This window comes from Dryas octopetala, chromosome 9, assembly GCF_963921425.1.
Source record: "Dryas octopetala chromosome 9, drDryOcto1.1, whole genome shotgun sequence".
NCBI classification, from domain to species: domain Eukaryota; kingdom Viridiplantae; phylum Streptophyta; class Magnoliopsida; order Rosales; family Rosaceae; genus Dryas; species Dryas octopetala.
The window spans coordinates 13,738,173-13,757,868 of NC_141374.1; the positions used below are offsets into that span (position 1 = coordinate 13,738,173).

At 37.2% G+C, this 19,696-nt stretch overlaps 4 protein-coding genes and 1 pseudogene across 7 annotated transcripts; 2 read left to right on the forward strand and 3 right to left on the reverse strand.

Annotated features, from left to right (window-relative positions):
* The first annotated feature begins 2,821 nt into the window (after positions 1–2,821).
* LOC147274408 (large ribosomal subunit protein uL6 pseudogene) lies at positions 2,822–4,087 on the forward strand (annotated as a pseudogene).
* Positions 4,088–4,611: 524 nt separating this feature from the next.
* Positions 4,612–6,330, forward strand: LOC147274409 (WAT1-related protein At5g64700-like). The gene is made up of 6 exons (XM_086256698.1): positions 4,612–4,784; positions 4,927–5,106; positions 5,233–5,491; positions 5,602–5,760; positions 5,861–6,012; positions 6,144–6,330. The coding sequence occupies exons 1-6, from the start codon at positions 4,612–4,614 to the stop codon at positions 6,316–6,318; spliced, it is 1,098 nt and encodes a 365-aa protein (XP_086112824.1). The 3' UTR covers positions 6,319–6,330.
* Positions 6,331–6,548: 218 nt separating this feature from the next.
* Positions 6,549–7,240, reverse strand: LOC147274410 (putative cinnamyl alcohol dehydrogenase 1). Its single transcript, XM_086256699.1, has 3 exons — positions 7,089–7,240; positions 6,839–6,989; positions 6,549–6,745 (listed from the first exon to the last, which is right to left on the reverse strand). The coding sequence occupies exons 1-3, from the start codon at positions 7,221–7,223 to the stop codon at positions 6,549–6,551; spliced, it is 483 nt and encodes a 160-aa protein (XP_086112825.1). The 5' UTR covers positions 7,224–7,240.
* Positions 7,241–9,063: 1,823 nt separating this feature from the next.
* On the reverse strand, positions 9,064–12,433 carry LOC147274411 (putative cinnamyl alcohol dehydrogenase 1). 4 transcript variants are annotated; one of them, XM_086256336.1, is made up of 7 exons: positions 12,186–12,433; positions 11,349–11,443; positions 10,821–10,934; positions 10,510–10,740; positions 10,022–10,307; positions 9,743–9,893; positions 9,064–9,635 (listed from the first exon to the last, which is right to left on the reverse strand). In XM_086256336.1, the coding sequence occupies exons 2-7, from the start codon at positions 11,435–11,437 to the stop codon at positions 9,439–9,441; spliced, it is 1,068 nt and encodes a 355-aa protein (XP_086112462.1). In that variant the 5' UTR covers positions 11,438–11,443; positions 12,186–12,433; the 3' UTR covers positions 9,064–9,438. The 4 variants fall into 4 exon arrangements, with proteins under 4 accessions (XP_086112462.1, XP_086112461.1, XP_086112463.1 ...); XM_086256335.1 differs by having other exon boundaries at positions 12,174–12,433; XM_086256337.1 differs by lacking the exon at positions 12,186–12,433 and adding an exon at positions 11,936–12,125.
* A 1,018-nt stretch (positions 12,434–13,451) lies between these two features.
* Positions 13,452–15,475, reverse strand: LOC147274412 (tumor necrosis factor receptor family protein). The gene is made up of 2 exons (XM_086227977.1): positions 15,169–15,475; positions 13,452–13,951 (listed from the first exon to the last, which is right to left on the reverse strand). The coding sequence occupies exons 1-2, from the start codon at positions 15,400–15,402 to the stop codon at positions 13,727–13,729; spliced, it is 459 nt and encodes a 152-aa protein (XP_086084103.1). The 5' UTR covers positions 15,403–15,475; the 3' UTR covers positions 13,452–13,726.
* Between the last annotated feature and the right edge of the window lie 4,221 nt (positions 15,476–19,696).

Below are 19,696 nucleotides of genomic sequence, written 5' to 3' on the forward strand. Positions count from 1 at the left end.
CAGATGGATCTATGCGGTTAAACATAGAGCTGATGGTTCCATAGAGAGGTATAAAGCTCGGTTGGTTGCCAAGGGTACACTCAGTCTTATGGAGTTGACTATCAGGAGACATTTGCTCCAGTAGCGAAGTTGAATACTGTGAGGGTGTTGTTGTCTCTAGCTGCTAATCTGGAGTGGCCTCTTCTTCAGTTTGATGTCAAGAATGCATTCTTGCATGGCGACCTTGAAGAAGAGGTCTATATGGATCCTCCTTCTGGAATTCCTGAACTGGAACAGTCAGGTATGATGTGCAGGCTAAGAAAGGCATTGTATGGCCTAAAGCAATCACCTAGAGCCTGGTTTGGACGGTTCTCCAAGTCTATGAAAGCTGCAGGCTATAAACAAAGTAATTCAGACCATACACTATTCATTAAACGAAGAGGTAACAAGCGTACTGTACTCATTATATATGTGGATGATATGGTTTTGACAGGAGATGATCAGGAGGAGATGGCCTCGCTACAAACTTACCTGGCTTCTGAGTTTGAGATGAAAGAATTAGGTGACCTGAAGTATTTCCTTGGGATTGAAGTAGCGAGATCTTCACATGGAATTTTTTTGTCCCAGAGAAAGTATGTCCTTGATCTCTTGACAGAAACAGGTATGCTTGCTTGTAAGCCTGCTGCAACTCCTATTGAGCAGAACCATAAGTTGTTTGAAAGCTACAATTCTGCTCCGACTGACAGAGGAAGATATCAGAGACTTGTGGGGAGATTAATTTATCTAGCACACACTCGACCGGATATTGCCTATGCTGTTAATGTGGTGAGTCAGTTCATGCATGACCCACGGAAATTACATATGGATGGAGTTGAACGTATCTTGAGGTATCTGAAATCCGCACCAGGTAAAGGGTTGTTATTTAGTAAACATGACCATTTGGATGTTATTGGGTTTACAGATGCTGATTGGGCAGGATCAGCAGATGATAGAAGGTCTACAACTGGGTATTTCACCTTTGTTGGTGGTAATTTAGTTACTTGGCGAAGTAAGAAACAACAGGTGGTGTCTAGATCCAGTGCCGAAGCGGAGTACCGAGGTATGGCAAATGGTATTTATGAGCTCCTGTGGCTAAGGAGGTTGTTGATAGATTTGGGGTATAAACCCAAGGTCGCTATGAAGTTATTTTGTGATAATAAATCTTCGATTGAGATTGCTCATAATCCAGTTCAACACGATCGTACGAAACACGTGGAAATTGATCGTCATTTCATTAAGGAGAAATTAGAGGCTAAGATTGTTGATTTCCCTTTTGTGAAATCTGAAGACCAGCTGGCTGATGTTCTTACCAAGGCTGTGTCGAGTAGGATATTTGATTGTTCACTTATCAAGTTGGGCATGTGTGATGTTTATGCACCAACTTGAGGGGGAGTGTTAAATTCCTAGTTTATATGGGTTTTCTTGTAATTATAGGAATAGATGTATTTGCTATTTAGACTCTCACTTGTACAGGTATAAATACCTTTTTTATATGATTAATGAAATATGCTGAAATTATTAAACCCTAAACACATTGTTTGACACACCATCTGCAACCTACCTGCCCACCACTCTCCCCTCCCTTTCCCCACCATCTGCACCAGCCGGCAGTCCCTTGTTCCTCCTCCCCCTCTCTTTCTATGTATATTTTTTTCATGTCGCTCCCCTTATCTCTCTTCCTTTCTCTCTCAGCCTTATGAGTCTATTGGTGTGAACTAGACCTGTAAATGGATTGAATTTTAATCTGAATCCAATGTAATGAGATATAGATTCAATCTGATACTATAAGTCTATAATTACTATCTGAATCCGATAGTCCGTTAACCTAACAAATTAAATATGGATTTGAACTAATTTGATCATAACAATTTGATATAATATTTAGGCATAAATTCAATTTAGACACATAACTATATATGCTATTTCAACGGGGTCCACGAACTTTCAAATATTTCAAATATATACCTGATTCATTATATAAATTGAAAAATAAAATTTCGTCCATCAATTTATTGAGAGATCAGTTAAATGTGAGCTTGGCTTTTGCTAACGGGGATTAATTGGCGACGTGATACTAACTCAGCATACATTTCCCGCCAAATGAGCAACACATGTCCACTTGACACGGGCCCACATACCCATCACCTCTTTCTTGCTCGTCGAACGCTCTCATGACCATTTAGTCTCCAAAAAATATCACGTTTCCTCCAAATTCGAATATAAATCTCTCACTTGTGTTCAACGAGCGAGAAAGAGATGATGACTTTGTGGACCCGTGTCAGGGGTTAGGTGGACCTGTGTCGCTCATTTGGCGGGAAATGAGCGATACGGGTCCACCTAACCCCTGGCACGGGCCTACAAACTCTCACTCTCTCTATTATTATTAAATTGTGGGCCCGTGTCGCTCATTTGACGAGAAATGTTTGCTGAGATAGCGCTACGTCGTCAAGTAATCCCGGTCAGCAAAAGCCAAGCTGTCATTTAACTGATCTCTCAACGAATCAATGGACATAAATTCATTTTTCAATTTAGATAATAGATCGGGTGTATATTTGAAATATTTTAAAGTTCATAGATCCCGTTGAAATAGCTTATATAGTTATGTGTCTAAATTGAATTTATGCCTAATATTAATAAAATTTTACTCATGTCTAGGTATTTAAATAATCCAATAAAAATTTGATCTGACTGAAACCGATAGTAATTGGATATGGATTAATATGTTGAATCCGAGCAAATATGATCCGAATCCGATTATCCGATTATAAATTGATTTGGATTTCGGTAAACCCGATCCAGATCCGCTCGTTTATAGGTCCAGTGAACCTGAAGGGGTGGGTCGAACCGACCTGAATGGCCCTTACCGACGACCGAAACCAACAGCAGCACATGAGCACAAAATGGACTGCTGTCGATCCGACTTCAGGCGATTATCAACTTTTCGGGTTCAGTTAGGCTCGGTAGGTGTGGCAGTTCGGGGTTTTGGTGTTTCGAGGGGGGCGGCATCCAAGCCATTTCTGACGTCGAGGGGGCCGGTATGGTTCGGTCAGACCACCAAAACCGATTTTCAACCAATAACCACCGAACCGATCAATTCGGATCGGTTTTGCGGTAAAAAAACCCAGCCCTCAGAAACCACCATAGTTGGGCATGCAAGAATGTTTGGGCTTTGAGCTTTTAAATGCAGCCCAAGATAGAGAAGAGAGGCTTCATGTTATGGCATCTACTTATACATGCCTCCACCTAGGGTTTAGGATTTGTAGGAGGCGTTCGTGAGTAGGAGTCAGTGAAGCATCAGAAGAAGAAGAAGAAGAAGAAGAAGAAGAAGAAGATGAAGACGATACTGTCATCGGAGACAATGGAGATTCCAGAAGGCGTGAAAATAAAGGTGAAAGCGAAGGTGATAGAGGTGGAGGGTCCACGTGGCAAGCTGAGCCGCAACTTCAAGCACCTGAACTTGGACTTCCAGCTGTTGACGGACGAGTCCACCAGAAACAAGAAGCTGAAGATCGAGGCCTGGTTCGGGTCCCGCAAGACCAGTGCCGCCATACGCACCGCTCTGAGCCATGTGGAGAATCTGATGACGGGCGTGACCAAAGGGTACAGGTACAAGATGAGGTTCGTCTACGCTCACTTCCCGATCAACGCGTCGATTCCGAACTCGAACAATGCGATTGAGATTCGAAACTTTTTGGGGGAGAAGAGGGTTCGGAAGGTGGAGATGCTTCATGGGGTTAGCATTTGTCGGTCTGAGAAGGTGAAGGACGAGCTCGTTTTGGATGGGAATGATATCGAATTGGTGTCGAGGTCGGCGGCTCTGATTAACCAGAAGTGCCATGTAAAGAACAAAGACATTCGGAAGTTTCTTGATGGGATCTATGTCAGTGAGAAGAGCACAATTGCTGAAGAGGATTGATTGATTCAATCACATCTAATTTTGTCATACATTTTTTGTTTTACTTTTTTCTTGCTGGTATCTTGTATTGGAAATTTTGCACCTAGGAATCAGCCTTGCTATTTTAGTATTTCTTTTAAATTTATAAATTGATATGGGGTTCTACTTTCTCTTACCAAACAGACTCGATTGTGAAATTGTGGAGTCATGCATGTATTTTGTAATATTATTATTATTATTATTATTATTATTATTGTATTAATTAACTTCAAAGGCCAAATTCTGTGGTGGAAAATGTGTTAATGCCCCCTTAATACTTAGAAGAACCTTGTATACAACCATCACACCTAAAGTTGGAAAAGTGGGAAATGTGATGTTTGCACTGAAACTAATTTTCCACAAATAAAATGCCCCAAAAATTAATCTTTAAAGCTATGCACCATCCAATTAAGTTGAACTCTGTTTCTTTCAGAACCCTTTTTGAGGAAAAGAGAGGTGCCATGCTTCTTTAGCATATTGGTAAACTGATTATGAATTCCACTAGCCAACTATTAGATGTGTCATGTGTGTCGTCCTTTCCCACTTGCTCTTAACTATAAAGAGTGGGGTTGATCCTTCATTACTATAAGAACCCATTAAAACCTTGACGCGGGTGATCTCTTCCCGCATTTTAAATTAGTTCAAGAAGGTTCATATCCATGGAGGGATGCACTTTTTACTTGGCAATGGTACTGGTCCAGCTAGCATATGGTGGATCAAACGTTCTCATAAAGTTTTCCCTTGAAGAGGGACTCAATCCTATTGTTTTCGTGGTTTATAGGCATGTTATTGCCATGCTTTTGGTAGCACCATTTGCTTATGTACTTGAAAGGTAAGCTATGAATTCTTGCATCTTTTCACACTTTCTTCTGGTATTAATGCCTTGTCTCTTTCAAATTTGTATCTTAACACTAATTTACTAAAAAGAAAACAGAAACGCACTAATTTGTTTCTGGAATGCATTTCCAAAGCAGGAAGCAGAGACCTTCACTCTCATTTTCAGTAACTACAAAAGTTTTTGTGCTCTCATCATTTGGGACTACCATCCATCTTAACGTGTACTATGCTGGTTTAGCATACACTTCCCCTACAGTTGCATGTGCCTTGAGTAATGTTATCCCCAGTCTAACGTTTTTAATGGCAGTTCTGATTGGGTATATATTCTCTACTCACATCATGTAAACCCACCTTTCCTTTAATTTATTATTCTAAGGCTTAATTACAAAGGGGGGATATAACTTTTCTCCTGTTAAGGAATTTGCTTAGTTACTCTTATTCAGGATGGAGAAATTGAAGATTAAAAGTGGCAGAGGCCAAGCTAAGGTGGCAGGTACACTTTTCTGCATTGGTGGTTCTCTTATTTTCACTTTCTGGAAAGGAGGGTACCTATTCAAAGGCTTTGTTGAGAGGCCACTGATAAATGTGTTTAACACTGAGGGGTCTGGTGGTGAGATGAGGCATGGTAAGGAAAACTGGATCAAGGGTTCTGCTCTTATTCTCACCAGTCATATTGCATGGAGTGGATGGCTAATTCTCCAGGTGATAAATTACTTGATTACTTTCAAATGACACCCTTGTATATAATATGAAAATATATATCAAAATTAAGTGGTTTGTTCAACTTGGTTTTATGGTTGTCTGGCTCACAGGCTGTGGTCTCCAAAGTCTACCCTGCTCCATTGTCACTAACCACCATGATATGCTTTTTCGCATCATTGCAATCTTCTCTTCTTGCCCTATTTTTAGCAAGAAATCCAACTTCATGGAGACTGGGGTGGAACCTGCAACTCTTAACCATCATATACTGCGTGAGTGTTTTCTTATGATACATATTCAGATCGTGTTCAGTTGATTCTTGTTTGTATCTGTGGTTCGTATTGTGAATCTGATTACATCACCATACATTAGGGAGTTGTGATCTCAGCATTAGTCTATTACCTGCAAACATGGTGCATCAGTTACAAGGGACCAGTTTTTGCAGCTATGTTTAGTCCACTACAAGTTATTATAGTGGGACTGTTCTCTGCAATTGCTTTTGCCGAGCGACTTCACTTTGGCAGGTAAACTGAAGAACCCAAACACTTTCTTCCTCTTCCACTTAATCATTCATTTGTGCTATCATAATCATAGTTGTTTGTCGCTAAAATATGTCACAAATCTAAAGTGGATTTTGTACAAGTGGTGTGTGCAGCTTGATCGGAGCATTTTTCATTGTTGTGGGGCTTTACTGTGTGCTGTGGGGAAAGAGTAAAGACAGTCCTGTTGCTGAACAGACAGAGAATGAAAAAGGGGATAACGATAGTAAAGTTTTGGAGATTTCAATGAATGATATTCCACTGATGATGCAGAAGATCAAACCAAGATAAAATTCATTTTTATTCATATATGCAGAAGATCAATCCAAGATAAAATTCATTTTTATTCACATATGCAGAAGATCAATCCAAGACTTAATACATTGTGCAGAAGATCAGTCCCAGATCAATTCCCACAGACCCAACTTTAAAAGACTGCCATCTCTGCTTTGAGTTCCAATCCATAAGAAGTTCTTAATACATATCAAGAAGAGAAATTCTTCTTCTTCTCTTTCATGGGGTCATTTCAGGGAGTTTTCAATATCAATCACAAACCAGTATTTCACGTCTTTTTTTAGTAGCCTCTCAAGAGCTTCATTTGCATATTGAATTGGGATGACTTCAATGATTGGGTGAATTTCATGAGTAGCACAGAAATCTATCATTTCTTGGATATCCTTGGTTCCACCTGTTACACTACCAGAAATGGTTATCATACCTGCCAAAAGGTCAATGCATGGAGGTCATTATACTTGTAAGTTGCAACTTTATCACTACCAAATGAGTTGGATATTAATAATTTAGAAAGTACCCAGAATAAGGCTTGTAGGACTGAATTTGACTTCACTGGGGAATCCCACCAAGACAAGAATTCCAGCAGTCTTCAACAGTGCCATGTATGGATCAAATGGGTGATCACCAGATGCTTTATCAATTATAAAGTCAAATGACTTCACCAGGGCCTGCATAACAAACAGTAACCAATAAATACTAAACCATAGGATAAGTCGCCAATTTCACAATTTCCCTATTGCTTTATAAGAAACTTTATGTATATTTACCTTCATCTGTTCTTGGTCAGATGAGACCACAAATTTAGCTGCACCTAGCTGACTCAGGGCTTCCTCTTTCTTGGATATGCTTGTGCTGAAAATTGTTACATTTAAATCAAATGCCTTACCAAACTTCACTGCCATGTGACCAAGACCACCAAGCCCTATCACTCCTAGAGATTTACCAGGTTGGTTCATGTTATGGCGCTTCATAGGAGCACAAACAGTAATTCCAGCACAAAGCAAAGGTGCTGCTGAAGCCAATGGATAGTTGTCAGGTATCTTGAAGCAGTTCTTGTAATATGAATTGGCACATCATATTACGAAGTTGGACTCTTCTTTCATGCATTAGATTAAAAGAATCTAATGCGTGAAAACTAAACCCTTTACACAATGGACTTCAAATCCATCATTACAATGCTCACAATCTCTACATGAGTTGACGTAAGTTCTCACTCCAACATGGTCGCCAACTTTGAAGCGCTGAACACCGGAACCTACCTCTTTTACAATCCCTGCAATTTCATGTCTGGTGCAAAGAATCACAAATAAACAGTTTTAGAGTAAAAATATAAAAGTAACTTATTTATGTATATCATATAGTCAGTCCACATACCCCGGCACTAAAGGGTACTTTGAGTCTCCATGTTTGTTTCTGGTCCAAATTACATCAGCATAACAAAATCAACATTCTGAAAGCTTGATGATAAAGCAAGAAAGAGGCTTTCTCTTCTTGTTATATTTCCTTGAAAAGTTGATGTGCAATTTTTAATTTTTGTACAGTTTAAGTAAAAATGAGTGAAAACATACCTGCGGCTAAATTTGTACTCTGATAGAACCCAGATGAATCCCTTGCAGCATATGCAAGGCAGTCCTCATTTGCACTTTGGGAGCTCATTATTTGACTATTCCACCATAAACATATAGCAATTAAACATCGGTTCCTTAACGAAAGATAAGTAAAACTGGAAAAGCATTCCATCCAAATAGCCTGAGCTTCTTAAATTTTCTAAGACAAAGACACACAAAACACCTTGAAACATTATACTTCAACCAAAATTCACTGATATGAGTGTGTCATGCCATCAACTACAGTCTAAATTTTTGGAAAAAGTTTTGGTGTTTGAAGTATCATTGACACGCAAATAGTAAATGATTAGCATAACCTCACAAATACAAGGCTGCAGCTTTTGAGAGATTGAAATAAGAGAATTACAGCAACAGTTATCAAAGAAAGTGAAGAGAGAGAGTGCATGACAACAATTGTAAGAGTTGAGAGGAAGGTGCGTTTACCCAAAAATTCAAAGAATCAATGGAGACACAGTGAGCGTTCAGTTGTATCAATTTGCGTAGTTTGCCGAAGCCAACTGGGAAAATTTTTGTCATGCATGATGTCATTTGCCAATTTTTTAAGGGTCATTAAGGTTTTAGTAACCAACAATATTTTTCTATAATACGGATAATAACAAACGGGTCATTGAATAAGCTGATAAGAAAATGAAAGTTACTATATTTTTTTTGGTCAAAAGAAAGTTACTATATAGGATCTCCCATTTGAGTTTGAATTGGTCATGACTTATGTATGTGGTGATCTCACCACATCTTTTGCCTCTTTATTTTTCTTATTTCTATACAGCAGCCATCAATGAGTAAATTCATAACATAGATATAAGTTTAGCAATGGGCAGTTTATCAGTCGCATGATGTGTTTGTTTTCCTTTAGCATAAATCAAAGGAATTTTAGATCTGTGATACAAAGCTAGCAGGAGATCAAAAGCATGATCATATTTTCTCATCATTTTAAGATAACACATGCCTTGAGTTCTTACAACACTAAAACACACTGATATGATCCATTCTAGACATAGCACAAGGGTCCAAGGACATATCGAGAAGAGAAATTCTTCTTCTCTTTGATGGGTGTTGACGCAGCGTAGCACGCAAGTAAAAAGATTAGGGAAAAACCAGCATTAACCTTAATAAAGAATCTGGAGTCCACCAGAGAAATGAGAGAAATCTCAAGATTTTATGTTTAAAATGATAATAATAATAATACAAGCAGCCAAAAAGGTTGTTTAAATACTTTCATAACCCTAGACGTTCGGAATTCAAAATGGAAATAAAAATTAAAAAAAGTGCAATTTATGAAACTTATTCAAAAACACTAAATTACTTATTTGAAGCCCTAAACAAAGGAATTTGGCCAAAATAGGCAGCATTTGTCTCGTCGTTCTCTTCTAATTGGTATATCATGGGTTCATTTCTAACACTGGACTTGGTTGAAGCTTGTTCCTTTTCTTGGCCTTCTGGCGGTCGAGTTGTTGCATGACTTGTTCTGCCATTTGTTCTACATCATGGGTCATTTTAGGGAGTTTTCAATATCAATCACAAACCGGTATTTCACATCTCTTTTGAGTAGCCTCTCAAGAGCTTCATTTGCATATTGAATCGGGATTATTTCAATCATTGGGTGAATTTCATGAGCAGCACAGAAATCTATCATTTCTTGGATATCCTTGGTTCCACCTGTTACACTACCAGAAATGTTTCTCATACCTGCCAAAAGGTCAATGCATGGAGTTCAGTATACTTGCAACTTTCACACTACCAAAAGAGTTTGCTATATAAAACTGTAATTTCAATCAACCAAGAAAAAAAGGTACCCAGATTAAGGTTTGCAGGACTGATTTTGACTTCACTAGGGAATCCCACCAAGACTAGAGTTCCACCAGTCTTCAACAGTGCCATGTATGGATCAAATGGGTGATCACCAGATGCTGTATCAATTAGAAAGTCAAGTGACTTCACCAGGGCCTGCATAGCACAAACAATAACCAATAAAACTAAACCAAAGGATAAGTGATCAATTTCATTATTTCCCTATTGTTCATGTGGTCAGGTAAAAGAAAAGTTTGCTTCGTAAGAAACTTTATGTATTTTACCTTCATCTGTTCTTGGTCAGATGAGACCACAAATTTATCTGCACCAAGCAGACTCAGGGCTTCCTCTTTCTTGGATATGCTTGTGCTGAAAATTGTTACATTTAAACCAAATGCCTTACCAAACTTCACTGCCATGTGACCAAGACCACCAAGCCCTATCACTCCTAGAGATTTACCGGGTTGGTTCATCTTATGGCGCATCATAGGAGCATAAACAGTAATTCCAGCACAAAGCAAAGGTGCTGCTGAAGCCAATGGATAGTTGTCAGGTATCTTGAAGCAGTACCTGTAATATGAATTGGCACATCATGTTATGAAGTTGGACTCTTCTTTTATGCACTAGACTAAAGGAATCTGAACTTCAGATGCATACATACTACATAGATGTGAATTTTGAGGAGAGGGAAAAATGGAATTCACTTCTTTAGTCATGAATTTTGTTAACAAAAGAATGATGTCAACATTGTTTTGCATCTTAGATTTCATACCTTTCATGGACAACTATATGACTGGAGTATCCTCCTTTTGTAATTGTACCATCAGCATCAACACCATTAAAAGTGTAAACTGATCCCTTTACACAATGGACTTCAAATCTATCATTACAATACTCACAATCTCTGCATGAGTTGACATAAGTTCCCACTCCAATATGGTCACCAATTTTGAAGCGCTGAACATTGGAACCCACCTCTTTTACAATACCCGCGATTTCATGTCTGGTTGCAAATAGTCACAGATAAATAATTAGAATAAAAGTATATGAGTTATCTATTTATCATACAATCAGTCCACATACCCAGGCACTAAAGGGTACTTTGAGTCTCCATGTTGATTTTTGGCCCAAATTACATCAGCATAACAAACTCCGCAGTGGGTAATTTTTATGGAAACATCGTCAGTCCCCAGAGCCCTGAGGAAAGCATCCCAGCCAAATAATAAATGATTAATTAGAATATATTATGAAAATAATGGAAATCCAAGGAAAGCATATCATGTAACTTCAATTTTCTTTTTTCTTAGAGATGTTTTCAAAGTCGCAACAAATCATGATTTGATCAGAATTGCAACTAACAATCTAGGAGATCAACATTCTGAAGGCTTGATGCTAAGGCAACAATGAGGAAGCAAATTACCAATTCTAAATAGAATTCTTCTCATCAATAGATCATGCTCAATTGGATTATATTCACACAACAAGGAACTAGAAATTTAAAGAGTACTGATGCAACAAGAAAGAGGCTTTTATCAGCTTCTCGTCTTGTTATCTTTCCTTGGAAAGCTCATTTGTGCAATTTTTCGACATTCAAAATGATTGAAAACATACCTGCGGCTAAATTCGTAATGGGATAGAACTCCAGATGGATCCCTTGCAGCATATCCAATGCAGTTCTCATTCGAACTCTGGGAGCTCATTGTTGACTATTCCACCATAAACATTAAAGCAATCAAACATCGGTTTCCTTATCATCAGATAAAACTAAGAAAAACATTCCACCCAAATTGCCTGAGCTTAATCACATTCTAAGAACCCATAACACAAAACACCTTGAAAATAATAATATAACCACAGAAATAAATCTCAAAATTCTGCACACCAACCTATGTGACTGTTTTCTTTGTTCATAAATCATAAACTAGTCCCACTTTTGACTCCATTCATTTCTAGTAAGTGAAACACTATCTTGCCATATACTATATCAAATATCATTTGGGGTCTCTAAAATTTAGGAAAACTTTTGGTGTGTGTTATATCTTTGATACGCAAAAAGTGAATGATTGGCATAACCTCACAAAAAGAAGGCTGCAGCTTATGAGAGGTTGAAATAAGAGAAACAGCTATCGTTAATGCCCAGTCTCAGACAGTCAAATCTCCGTTGACTGTTCCAGATTCAAATATTGCCTTGTACTTACAGAGTAAGAGTGGGGTTCTTGAGAATGAATTAACTTTTTGTCTGTTGTTAATCATCTGAAGCAGTTTCTAATGGGTCACTCAGTACATGTGTGTGTGCAAGTTATGCAAAGATAATCAAATCTGAGAATTGCAGATGAAAGAGATCTAAATTATCAGAGAAAGTGAAGGGAGAGACAGAGAGTGCATGAGATGATGACAATAGTAATAGAAGAAGAGTTAAGAGGAAGGTGCGTTTACCCAAAAGGATGCCAAGTACCAAAAGAGAGAGAGAGAGCTCAGTTTTGTTTGTGGGGTCGTAGTAGTTTCAGGTTGAGATTGAACTGAACCTCTTCTCTGTCTTGTATTTAAAGCAAATCAATCACCCCAGCGGCTCAGCGTTACTTGGTCTCTACCCTTCACTGAATAAGTACTCCTCTTATTAGAGATGGGCTTTGGATATATTAGCCATTAATTAACACTCACTCATGCAGCAGCCCACGAGAGAGAGAGACTAGTGCAAACTGCAAACTGGTCTTTTTGTATAGATATTATAGTATACAAAAAGAATGGGAGGTAGTGACCTTAAACGTTCACCAATGAGATAGAGTTTATGTTATGCATGATTGCCATTTGCCAATTTTTTTAGGGCCACTAACCTTTTAGTCCCAACAAAAAAAAAAATTTTTTGCTATGCATGATTGCCATTTGCCATTATCTTCGGTACGCTAAGCATTGCTCTGTTTTATAACAACGCATATCAAACGCTTCCTCTTTTTATTTGTGAGTTTTGGAAATGTCCTTATTCATAGGTCCAGAACTCTAGATCCACATTTATGAATCAGAAAGTCTTGGACTCCAAAAATTAATCATTGAAAAGCCAATGAAAAATGTGAAAGTCACTATATAGAAACTCCGATTTGACAGGTTTTAGTATGAATTCGTCACTCATGACTCATGTATGGGGTGATCTCACTGTATCTTATTTTTTAACAGGGTATAGCAAGGTTTTCGCCACTAGAGCATGTACAAAAGCTTTTACCTGTAAGTCGCATTTGTTAATTTTGAATATAGTTTGAAAGACGACACACATACCCTCTCTTTCTTTTTCTTGTTTCTATGCAGCACAGCAGCCACTAAATACAAAACATGGATATAAATATAATTAGGTGACGTTTTATCAGTCGCATGATGTGTTTGTTTTCTTTAAAAGAAGTAGTCAAAGACATTCTAGATTTGTTGTACAAGGCTAGCAGATCAAAAGGATGATCATATTTTCTCATTTTAAGATGACCCGTTCCGGACATAGCACCAGGGTCCAGGCCCCAGGGACTCCCAGGATATGCCCCCACATAATAAAGCATCCTTTGCATAGCTCTAGTTTTGCAGCCAAAGTTATTCTACTCATTCACTGACTTTCTAGTTTCTACCACATATGTAAGGTATTCAGTTCATCCTACAAATGAAATAACACATGTTGAGCAATCCATTCTACAATCTATACTTTCATGGTAACACAAATATTGAACTCAATCATGATAAGTTAAGACAAAACAGCATCTGCCACCCAATTATTTCAACGATCCAATTTGCCATTCTAAATCATACAAGCAAACTATAATCAATATCGGACCAGAATTCATTGGAAAACAGGGCAAAACCAAGTGAGCAGTATTTCTAAAACGCCCGCATATTAGTGAAACAGCTGACGATAGCAATGATGGTAGCCAGCAAAAGGGAGCACTGGAATCACAATGGATGACAGTAAGCAAGGGGATGGATCCCAAGCCCAAAGTAAAGGCTCAGACACAAACTTATTTCTTGTGCTTTTTCCTCTTCATGGAAGGCTTCTTAGTTAGCTTCAGTGCTGCAGCAGTTCTAAATTCAGTAACTTGAGGGTCTTCAGGCAAAGTACATAACAAGAATTTTTTGCTAGAACCAGCTAGGGTGGGGAACAGCTTCAGCATCTGCCTTCCCCTCATCCATTTGAGCATTATCTTCATGTGTGTTTTGCTGTTCAATCCACTAACACCAGAATCCTGAATTTTTTTAAGAATAAAAAACACCTAATCAGAAACATGAACTTATAAAAACTCAGAAAATTTACTTTGTATTCCATATTTCTTTTTATTTAAGAAAAGCAAAAAAAAAAAACAGAAAAGAAATATATGTTCTTTTATTTCAAAATTTCCTTCTCTTTTGGCTGGAAGGGTGATAGGATCAGGGAAGATGTTATATCATTGTGAAAAGATAAAGCCACTAAAGATTAACTATTTTTCAATGAGTTATTAAGAAGATAAACATGTGGTCTGGGATGAACAGGCATCAATATGTACAATCCAAAACTATAATTGGAACTCTTCCGTGAAGTAGGCTGATAGAAAGCACCCTATGCTTGATTGATAAACCAAGTACATTTACATTATAGAGGGACCAAAAATGTACCCATCAAAAAAATCCAATGGTTCATACAGAAAAAGGGACCAAATATGTATTAGAGCTCTCCCATTATATATTTCTGACTTTAATGCAGGAGGTAAACCAGAAAATTTTTGTGAACTAGTACAAGAACATGTATGCATACGGACAAAACCAAAAGTTACTGCATTGTAATATTTCATTGCTGTATGACTATCATAAATACAAAGTTGACATACATTCAAGGAGTGTCGAAAATATCAAGTTTTCAACAGAGGTTGCATATCTATTAAATAGTATAGCTCAAGTGCAATTACACAGTAAAAATAAAGGCCAATCATCTATAAACCCCCTATCATTTGGTCTAAAAACACAGAGATCCCTTTGGTTTATTCTGTGAAACTTATGCCCGTAGTCCACACCAGCAAGAAAGCGTAGTCAGCCAACAATACATTTATATCATGGAAAGTATGATTCAATATTCTCCTATACTCTCAATTCAAGCTATCTTACTTTACTGAATGACAAAACTATCATTGCATTACTATAGCTATATCAATGTAGCTTACACCTTACATGGACTGATGGACCCTTCACTTCAATCCTTGTGTCAATAGGATATGACCCAAAAATGCAAAACATAAATCCGATACTTGGGCATATACTAAACGCACCCAATTGATAAAATATCATGCACACAGTGATTGGAAATGAAAAAGGGCAAATGGGAAAGGAAAGCATCAAAGCCATTATCATGTTCATATATACGAAACAACATGTACTTTAGAATGTCAATTATACAGAAATGGTGATTTATTAAGGGGAAAAGGAAGATAACCTTGGCCTGAATCCAAGCATTCGAGATGGTGAGAGGGCCATGTTGTTTGACGACGTCGTATAGATCACGAGCAATGGAATTAGCCTCCGGAAAGCTCACCTTTGGGTTGATCTTCCTCAAATTCTCTGCGCGTTTACGACAGAAATGCCTCACAAACACACTCGCACCTGCAATCAAACCACCACCACTTCCAGTAGAAGTGGAAGCCCTAAACGCACCACCACCAAACCACATCTCCCAATCTCACAACGCAATCGCTCCCTTTTGATTTTCCTCACTGCTTCTGCTATGGAAAAAATTATTGGGATTCTGGATCAGGGGTTTAGAGAAAAGCTAAAAACCCTCTTTCGGCCTGTGTCTTTCATCAAGAGCACCTGCTGCTCACGTGCATTGCCTCATTTCTCATTTTGAGGTCGTTTTCGTCATATTTACGCCGTTATCTTTCCTAACAGCGCTTTAACTTGTAGTACCTTGACCAAGAAGAAAAAAAAAGCTTGCTTCACTTGTACGTCATGAGGGTGGCCGTATATGTATAGGAAAAAAGATTTTGTGTCCAAATAGGATACAAAAACTATGTATTCTAATTTGATGTGATAAAATTATTTTGTACACATTATAATTTATTTATCAAATTATATTAATATTATTTTTATTAAAAGACCATTTTATCCCTCTAAAATTTAAATGCTTTTTTTTTTTTCTATACTTGATTTACCATTTGCCATGCTTTATCATCACATTTGTATATCATCATCATCATCAATATAGTTAGAGTAACTTTAGTACCAAGAGTAGGGATTAATGATGTGTAGAACTATATATTCATGATTTTTTTTTTCTGGTAAACAATTCATGGGAATATTGTTCTAAAACTAGATGTATATTCAAAAATCAATCTGGACCAAAAAAGCCAAGGAATTGAAATACTATAAAATGATAAAGGTCACTGAATCTCACTTAAATTGAAGTATCATGAGAATTGAACTGTTGCTCTTATTCGTCCCAAAAATATTGATTCTACTAAGTTTGGTATAGCTTTATCCTTAGTCTCTTGTTTGTCGAGGTCTATGAACAAATTAACATTTTAAAGTCTGGTTTTTGTTTTTAATCTTTAGAAGATAGATTTTGATTTTCGATTTGATTCTAGCTCCTAAGTTCTTTATGAATAAATTATTTCTCTTAAATGCAATAAGAATGACGTAGTAGATTTTTAAGATTTAAAAATTAGGGCTAAATTTTGTTATAACAATTGGGTTTTTATATTTTGGTGGTGAAATCTTTTTTCTTTGGTAATTCAATTTAAGTTTTGCAGGATTTTAGAAAGGTTAAATGTGTCTTTTTAAAAGTTTATGTGGCAAATAACTAATTAAATATATTTCTAATCGACATAGAAATTCCTTCTAATTAGAGCAGGATTAGGACATTAATTAGGGCACTTAGCACAACCCATATGCATATATAGCCGGCATACTGATGAACGGACGCCAAGTTGAAGCATGTTTGGCACTGAGATGCAATGCAAAGCCGTCAACGACGTCGTTCCGATCAAACTGAGGCTCCTCGCCCTAACGGAAACCGGTTGGTTTGGAGAAGATGGCGTTCCAAGAGGCCTTGCTCGCGGACGACCACACCTCGTATCTGAACTCGACATTACGGTGTCTCGTGCCGATCTATTATCTGGTACTACTTCGTTTGCGATGCTCTTAATCACCGAAATTCTTTCCGGCATGAATATCAGAGAGGATGAGCAGCCAGCTCTTATTTTAAGATTTTTATCTGATTTTAAGGGGAACCAATCGGCCTTCCCTTCTATTTTTGTGGGTTTGGACATACTGAAAGTGACTCGGCGATATTCACGTAGGGTTAAGATTAATCGAACGCACCAGAATGTTAAGGTTACAGGGGATGATCCCGTTCTCATGGAAATAGATGATGTGGATGATGATCACGTGAGGCATGATAGTTCGGAAACTGAGGAACAGTCGTCATGTGTTATTTGTATAGAGGACTTTGAGGCCAGTGCTGAAGTTTCTCTACTTCCTTGCTTACACCTTTATCATGGACATTGCATTCGTCAATGGCGAAAGACCTCTATTAAGCCCTTATGTCCCCTATGCCGATACCCAATACCTCAATCATGGAAACTTATTATCATGCATACTCATGAACTCACTGTGTGCTTGAGCATGCAAGATATCAGTAGTGGTGAATTTAGAAATATTTGGGAATTGAGTCCATATAAAGAAGCTCTCAAATGTTTAATTTGAAGATTTGGAGAAGTTGGTGACTGATCTCGCTAAGGTGAGGGTGGGTACGTGCCTTGTTATCTTTTATAGATATAACGAGTCACTACAACATATAGACTTTGAAATATCTTAAATAAAACTTTCATATAATGGGTGTATACACTTATTATTTTTTCTCTCATTATATGACGTAGCACATAATAGGTAGATTTTTCTCGTGTTATCCCATCCAATCGGTTGATTAAGTAAATGCTTAGAAATACATTCCATATACCTAAGTCATATGTGTTATCGATCTCATCCAATCCCATCCAAAATTACACTAGCTTGTAGCTAGATTCAATTTATTGTTGGTTTATTTTGTGTCGATAATTATTTAGTAAACAATATTGAGTGAGGAGAAATTTAAATTAATTTGGAACATCAACCATTAAAGTCAAAACTCCGGTTAATGTTCATATATGTTTGACACATTATATTTGATAAATTATTAATTAATTTAAAAACCAATTCACAAGCTGCGGGAAAGTCTTGTTCAATCTGTATGGAGGACTTTGAGGCTGGCCGGTCTTCAAGTTTTTCGCTTACCCTGCTTACATCATTTTCATGAAGATTGCATTGCTCGGTGGCCAAACACAAACACCCCTGCTAGTCGCTTGTGTTGTGCATACGTATTTTGGGTTAGTAGACAACGTACGCACTTTAAATCTGTCTTATAATTAATTTATCTCAAAAAATTGTAATTTTGTAATGGAAAATCAATAATAATTATAGCTGGAAATTTGTTATATATAGATATATATATATGGTGCTCTGAGCTGTACATTGGAGGACCTTTCTGTTTCACTGCAAATTAAGCTGACCTTAATTCACTTGCAAACTTTATATATTGGATACAATTAATATACAATGATGCATACTTGTGAAGGACTGTTAATTTGCTTGTGCAATTAAAGAATCTTATTTAGTTGCTTTTGCATTCATGATGTTGAGTTGCTCATCATGTTATTCGCTTGCCCTGCTTATGGAAATTGCATTGTGCTGTATAACTGACGATTCGATAATTCTCTTTGTTGAAAAGAACCCTAGCTACCTTAGGCTTTTAATTCTTCCATATATATTAGCAATTATGTTTGAGTTTAAGCTATTACATTAATTATGCAGTAGAGATCGACTAGCTACTTGGATATATTATCAGGAAATTTACATTAATTATGCCTTTCATGATATTTTAGCTAGGATGTCCTTAACTCTGAAAAGAAACTAGCTGGTGGGTTCAAGACTCACATAGTTGTTCTATATGTATATATAGCTTCATCTTTGTTCAAGTACATTCTTTTCTCCATGCCATGGCTAGTTAATGAAATACAAGGTCCCCCTTCTTTTAGACTCGATCTGGTTCTTGTAGTATGTGTGTTTGTATTGTATATATATATATACATATATATATATGTGTGTTCTAGGGCCAGCAAGCAAAGTGGTCTCATTGTGTTTTACAACTTTTACTTCCAACACCTGCAGAGGTCCAGCTAGTCCATTACCTGCAGAAGGGAAGTAGTGGTGAATCCTTCAAAGCTGTTTCTGACAGGTGGCGACACCGGATTGGTGAACTTGATTTAGAGGAAGAATAGTCATAGGAGCCTGGACTTTTTTTTTCCTTGGAAGTACGTGTTGTTGAAAACTTGGAATATTTTGTTAATAATATGTCATTTTAGCTGTTGTTTATGGTATATAGATCAACATGCAATTGAATTATAAGTGGATCAATCCCTGTGAATGAGGCTGTATGCCCAGTACCAGCATTTATTGGAAAAAAAAAATTAATAAATGAAATGATACATATTGCACCATCATTGCTATGTTTTTTTTTTTTACATTTTATGGACATTAATATTCAGACTTAAAACTTACAATTTCTGCCCCCACCCGAATGTCAATTAGCTAGAGCCTAAAGCCCATTGGCATCTTTGCAATACTTGAACTCTGAATAAATAAGTGCCATTGCAGACATAATTAGCTATTAAAGTTCCCAACTATAGCCCAATTAAATTCATTTTTTTTTGGTCAGTTTAGCAAAAACCAAAACTGCACTTGTACGTTTAGTTGATTGCTTTTCTTTTCCTTCATGTTTTTTTCTTTATTAATCGAAAATTCGGTGCCAATAGAATTAGGCTCATTAGCTTCTTTTTATTATATAAAAAAGAAGCTACTTCTGAGTTCTGAGCAATTTGTGCTTATGTAATAATAAAATAATAAACCGCATATTCCACGTTTTAAAGTAG